Source organism: Borostomias antarcticus (genome assembly GCF_949987555.1).
Source record: "Borostomias antarcticus genome assembly, chromosome: 4".
Classification (NCBI taxonomy): domain Eukaryota; kingdom Metazoa; phylum Chordata; class Actinopteri; order Stomiiformes; family Stomiidae; genus Borostomias; species Borostomias antarcticus.
This window is the reverse complement of record NC_140237.1, coordinates 2482032-2488279: the sequence shown is the minus strand read 5'-3', so window position 1 is coordinate 2488279 and position 6248 is coordinate 2482032. Positions and strand designations below refer to the sequence as shown.

At 43.9% G+C, this 6248-nt stretch overlaps 1 protein-coding gene across 1 annotated transcript; it reads left to right on the top strand.

Annotated features, from left to right (window-relative positions):
* The first annotated feature begins 389 nt into the window (after positions 1 to 389).
* Positions 390 to 3667, top strand: LOC311307911 (heat shock factor-binding protein 1). Its single transcript, XM_084436802.1, has 4 exons — positions 390 to 568; positions 2630 to 2696; positions 3016 to 3136; positions 3358 to 3667. The coding sequence occupies exons 1-3, from the start codon at positions 524 to 526 to the stop codon at positions 3132 to 3134; spliced, it is 231 nt and encodes a 76-aa protein (XP_084292928.1). The 5' UTR covers positions 390 to 523; the 3' UTR covers positions 3135 to 3136; positions 3358 to 3667.
* The last annotated feature ends 2581 nt before the right edge of the window (positions 3668 to 6248 follow it).

The window sequence follows — 6248 nt, the reverse complement described above, 5'->3', positions numbered from 1 at the left end:
TGCGCACTTCACTGGAGAGTGCAGCTGACTAAAAATATTTTTTTTATTTAAAAAATTGCGATGCAATATTTAATACAACAGTGCAAACCGTACTACTAGAGGGCGCTTCGTCACTTTACCTCCCTATTGCAGGACACTGTTTAGTTTTTACACACGTTTTTTCATCAGCTGCTTTGTCGTCTTCATGTTGACCTGACTGGATGGATTCGGCTGCAGATGACAGTCCATAATGGCGGAAACGCTATATGAGCACCCTCTTTAGACGGGTGCCAAAAATTCACCTCTAACCCCCCTCTTGGCATTCCATACTCTTTGCTGGTGACGTGAGGCTTACAACCGTCGTTCCCGGTGGTAGTCAACGCGCATGCGCCTGTGTTTGCTGGGGCTTTGGTTCAACAACTGCTGGCAGCTCCTGTCCCTCTCTCGTCCTCAGTAGCTATCTGGTTCACTATTCTCTCATTAGCAACCCAGCGAGCAGATAGCCATCGCTAGCTCCCCCGGCTCAACCCACCAGGGCAGCGCCATGTCAGAGACGGACCCGAAGTCTGTGCAGGATTTGACTGGAGTGGTGAGTGAGCCCTTCCTCAGCAGAAACCATAGCGACGTCCCTCTCTGCTCTGGCTGGTTAGCTAGCCACTAGCTTACACGGCTAACGAGCTAGCCACTAGCTTACACGGCTAACGAGCTAGCCACTAGCTTACACGGCTAACGAGCTAGCCACTAGCTTACACGGCTAACGAGCTAGCCACTAGCTTACACGGCTAACGGGCTAGCCACTAGCTTACACGGCTAACGAGCTAGCCACTAGCTTACACGGCTAACGGGCTAGCCACTAGCTTACACGGCTAACGAGCTAGCCACTAGCTTACACGGCTAACGGGCTAGCCACTAGCTTACACGGCTAACGAGCTAGCCACTAGCTTACACGGCTAACGGGCTAGCCACTAGCTTACACGGCTAACGGGCTAGCCACTAGCTTACACGGCTAACGGGCTAGCCACTAGCTTACACGGCTAACCTTAGTTAAACTGGCACCCGAGCCCCAGCCTAGCTTCCTACGAATGCTGTACGAATTCAACTCAGTGCTAATGAGCTGCTACCGTCACTTGCTAATACTAGCTGCTAGTATAATGACTGTTAGATCGATAATAATTAGTCTTGCTAGGTAATAATTAGTCTTGCTAGGTAATAATTAGTCTTGCTAGGTAATAATTAGTCTTGCTAGGTAATAATTAGTATTGCTAGGTAACTAGCTAGCGTTAGCTGTGGTTAGTGCTAGTCAACTAACTTAAGATCTGATCTGAGATCTGTGCATAACGTTACCCTGCTGACGTAAATTAGTGTGAAAAAGTGTCCACTTGCTAATCAAACTTGTTAGCTAGTTAGACGATTAAGTTTGGAAAAAGATAGATTATCTGAAGGTAACTAACGTTAGAGATGGCCAGTGTTGGTGTGTTAGGTGTGGGTGTGTTAGGTGTGGGTGTGTTAGGTGTGGGTGTGTTAGGTGTGGGTGTGTTAGGTGTGGGTGTGTTAGGTGTGGGTGTGTTAGGTGTGGGTGTGTTAGGTGTGGGTGTGTTAGATGTGGGTGTGTTAGGTGTTGGTGTGTTAGGTGTTGGTGTGTTAGGTGTTGGTGTGTTAGGTGTGGGTGTGTTAGGTGTGGGTGTGTTAGGTGTGGGTGTGTTAGGTGTGGGTGTGTTAGGTGTGGGTGTGTTAGGTGTGGGTGTGTTAGATGTGGGTGTGTTAGGTGTGGGTGTGTTAGGTGTGGGTGTGTTAGATGTTGGTGTGTTAGGTGTTGGTGTGTTAGGTGTTGGTGTGTTAGGTGTGGGTGTGTTAGGTGTGGGTGTGTTAGGTGTGGGTGTGTTAGGTGTGGGTGTGTTAGGTGTGGGTGTGTTAGGTGTGGGTGTGTTAGCTGGAAATGCCTGCAGGAGGTTTTTCGTTTCCATGGTATCAGTTTTGGAGGCAGCCAGTCAGATATATCTGGAGATAGCCCACTTTGTTCAGTCAGATATATCTGGAGATAGCCCACTTTGTTCAGTCAGATATATCTGGAGATAGCCCACTTTGTTCAGTCAGATATATCTGGAGATAGCCCACTTTGTTCAGTCAGATATATCTGGAGATAGCCCACTTTGTTCAGTCAGATATATCTGGAGATAGCCCACTTTGTTCAGTCAGATATATCTGGAGATAGCCCACTTTGTTCAGTCAGATATATCTGGAGATAGCCCACTTTGTTCAGTCAGATATATCTGGAGATAGCCCACTTTGTTCAGTCAGATATATCTGGAGATAGCCCACTTTGTTCAGTCAGATATATCTGGAGATAGCCCACTTTGTTCAGTCAGATATATCTGGAGATAGCCCACTTTGTTCAGTCAGATATATCTGGAGATAGCCCACTTTGTTCAGTCAGATATATCTGGAGATAGCCCACTTTGTTCGCTACCACCCGTTGCTGTTGAGTAGGCATGGGATGCAATCTCGACACCCACACAGTTCAATACATTATTCACAGCTGTGCACAGTGCTCCTGGACAGATGACTTCTCCGCCCACATTGCAACAATCATCGTATACTGTTATGGTCTCGGGTTTCTTTCACACCTGTTTCTCTCTCTCCTCCTCGTTAGGTCCAGACATTGCTTCAGCAGATGCAAGATAAATTCCAGACCATGTCAGACCAAATCATTGGAAGAAATATCCTCCCGTTACTGTACTAATGCAGTTTTCTTTCATTTCAGTCATGTCTGTCAGAATTCACATACTGTACTGCATCAAAATCAGTGTCATATCAGACAAATGTCCTAGCTAAAAATGTCCTTGAAAATGTACAGACATATTGTTTCTCTGTATTATTTAATTAAATGTGCATTAGTTGTCTAGTCGGTACTGTGCATCTTATTCCCTCTGTGGTGCATAACAAAATTACTACTGTGTGACTAGTAAACAGTCTGGGCTCCGTGGTAATGATGATCATTAATGTGCAAGGCTCTGAATGTATCCTTGACAAGAGCACTCGATGAGATGAGCACCCGTATCGATGACCTGGAGAAGAACATTGCTGACCTCATGACCCAGGCTGGCGTTGAGGAAATAGAGGGTGAGAACAAGGTCAAAGAAGACGGGTCTGCTTAAAGGTAACACTGAACCAACTGTTGTGGTTTTCGTCTCCTCGCTAACACTGTCATACTATGCATGTCAAAGTATGTCTGTTTGTTTGTTATGTTTTCTGATGTGTGAATGAGAGAGGCCATTATAAAGTGCTTTGGATAAAAGCGCTATATAAGTGCATTCCATTTACCATTTATGTAACTCCAATATTCATCAGATTTAAGTGTCCTTTCTTCTCCTTGCCCAGGTTGCCAAGTAACAGATGGTGGGGACTGGGCAGCAAACATTTTTCAAGAGTGTTGTATATTTTTGTCTGTTTTTCTATCATTTTGATTTGCAGTGTATGTAACATGTTTTATATTTAGTCATATTAACTTGTAATAATGGACACAATATCGATAAGGACTGTATTGTTTTTTGTTGTTCTTAAATTGTCTTGTTGACAATTGTTTAACTTTTGAAACACTAACTGGAATAATGGCAGACTCAGGTGCTAAGGCCAGTAACTGAATGTTACCTTGCCAATTTAACGTCACAAATATTTAATTGTAAATCCATAAACCACTATTAAATCGATTTCTTAAAAAGCTGTGCGTTTTGAGATTGTATATACCTTATGCCTATTCTAAACTAGGGTTGGGTTCTGAAATCAGGGTCACCTATTCTGATGACGTGAGTATTAGACGGTAACATATACACTGCTCATTCTGAACACATGCACACACAAAATATACAGCAGTGCATTAGTCTGGTGATGATGTGAAAAGTTAGCCCCAATGAATCCTTATCAAACTTGTAAAGAGAAGCTGCTCCAATTGTAACAATGATACACTTGCTGAATGCTGAAAACATTACTTTGAATCTCTGAAATGGATCATGCTGTTTGGAAAAAAAGGAGTAGATATCCACTGAGTAAACAGGACAAATTATCCTTGGCTGGAACATAAATATCTTAACAGAGGGCCACCTTTAATCATTTCTGGAGTTAAAGTTGGTGTTGAATGCTGATAAAACCAAATGTATGTTATTCTCTAAGTCATATATTGTAGCAATGTACCTGATCACTTTGGTTTAGTTACTCCGGATGGTGCTCATATGTGTCCCTACATACAAGTACACTTTCCTTCAAAAAGCAAGAGTACAATTCTGAATCTTACTGTATTATAGAAATTGGTCATGCCTCTGAGAAGCAGAAAACCAATTGTCCAGTCTACTTTCTTACCCGTTCTTGATTATGGAGACATTGTGTATGAGTGCTGCTACCACTATACTAAAACCACTCAATTTAGTCGATCACTGCACGGTGTATTACTGGCGATAATTTTTGTACAAATCACTGTAGTACATTACAGTCATTTTAGCGGTCGCTTTTATCCAAAGCAACTTACAATGTAAGCTGGCCTTCTCTCAAGTCATGTAGGTTTATTCATTGCTCTTTGGCTTTGCTTTCAACACCATCCTCCCGCCCACACTGGAGGACATGCTTTCCTGTCTGACAGGAAGCAGCATGTGAAGCTAGGTAAACACATCTCTGTGACTGCAGAACCATCAGCACCGGTTCCCCCAAGGCTGCGTCTTTTCCTCTCTACTGTTCTCCCTGTACACGAACAGCTGCACCTCCAGCCACCAGTCTGTCAAATTTGTGGACGACACCAACTCATCTCTGAGGGTGACGAGTCCGCCTACAGGTGGGAGATTGACCAGCTGCTGTCCTGGTACAGCCGAAACAACCTGGAGCTCAATACTCTTCAGACAGTGGAGATGGTTGTAGACTTCAGAAAGAACCCCCATCACCCTGAATGACTCCCCAGTCCACACTGGACTCCTCCCACTTCCTGGGCACCATCAACTCCCAAGACCTCAAGTGGGAACATCAACTCCCAAGACCTCAAGTGGGAACATCAACTCCCTCGCCAAAAAGGCACAGGATGTACCTCCTGAGGCAGCTGAAGAAATTAAACCTGCCAAAGACAATGATGGTACTCTTCTACGCCTCCATCGAGTCCATCCTCTCCTCCTCCATCACCACCTGGTAGTCTGCCTACAGCCAAAGACACGGTCAAACTGCAGCGCGTCATTCGCTCCGCTCGGCTGCAATCTCCAGCTTCTGCACGCCTTAAAGTCGCACAGAAATGAAAAAAAGCATTCTGTCCCATTTTAGTTCACATAATTGGTCATAGTGTTCACCTATTCAACGATGTATGCCAAAGAAAATTGTAATACTTAGGTATTTTTAAAATTATTTGGGTTTTATTATTCATTTTGCTATACATGTATTCATATGTCTGTTGGCTACAAATAGACGCCAAAACTAGATTCCCTGCCAGTTTATTGCAGGTTTGCCAAAAGTGGTGGATGTGAATTTTTTTTATTTAACCAGGTAAAGAAGCTTGAGATCAAATAACTCTTTTTCGAGCAGCACCTGACCAAAATGGCATCATAAAAAAAAACACGAAACTAAAACAAAGACGGACCAATATAGAACACAGTTGGCCAGAAGGCAGAGAACACAGACAAAAGAAGGGAGAGAGAGAAAATAGGGCAGTAGCCAAAGTGGGGGTGTGGGGGGGGGGGGGGTGTGAGGAAGGGGGGGGGTTAAAGGGGAGGCCATTTAAGGAAGGTCAAGTTAGATTAGCATCATACACATGCACTATTAATATAGGGTGCACAATGACCAAGAAACATGACGTAGTAAAGCATTTGCACACTCTCAAATCAGTCATTAAAAAGTCTGTGAGTTGAGCTTTAAAATGATGCCGTGTTACAAGAGTCTGGAGCTTCAGAGATGTGTGAAGTCCATTCCAGGTAGAGGGAGCAGAGGATATGAAAGCCCTCTTCCCAAACTCAGTGCAAGTTCTGGGGACTGAGGCAGTTACGTAGTCCTGAGAACGCAAGCTATAAGATGAGGACGATATGGGGGTCAGATATGTACAGAGATATAAATGTAACAGACCAATGACTGCTTTGTAGATGAAGATGTACCGATGGAAAAGCCTATGAGCAGACAAGGACAGCCAACCTACCTTCTCATATAACGTACAATGGTAAGTGATCTACAGCCAGTAATGAACCTGTCCCAACGTGCCCCATGGGTGGACTGCTTATCTTTCCTTAAAAACCTTTGCAAATAACATTATC

Bases quoted from the DNA above. Each gene is read 5' to 3' on its own strand.
- LOC311307911 (XM_084436802.1), top strand. From the start codon at position 524: ATGTCAGAGACGGACCCGAAGTCTGTGCAGGATTTGACTGGAGTG. The intron at 569-2,629 runs GTGAGTGAGCCC...CCTCCTCGTTAG, and splicing joins TGCAGGATTTGACTGGAGTG to GTCCAGACATTGCTTCAGCA. The intron at 2,697-3,015 runs ATATCCTCCCGT...TGACAAGAGCAC, and splicing joins AGACCAAATCATTGGAAGAA to TCGATGAGATGAGCACCCGT.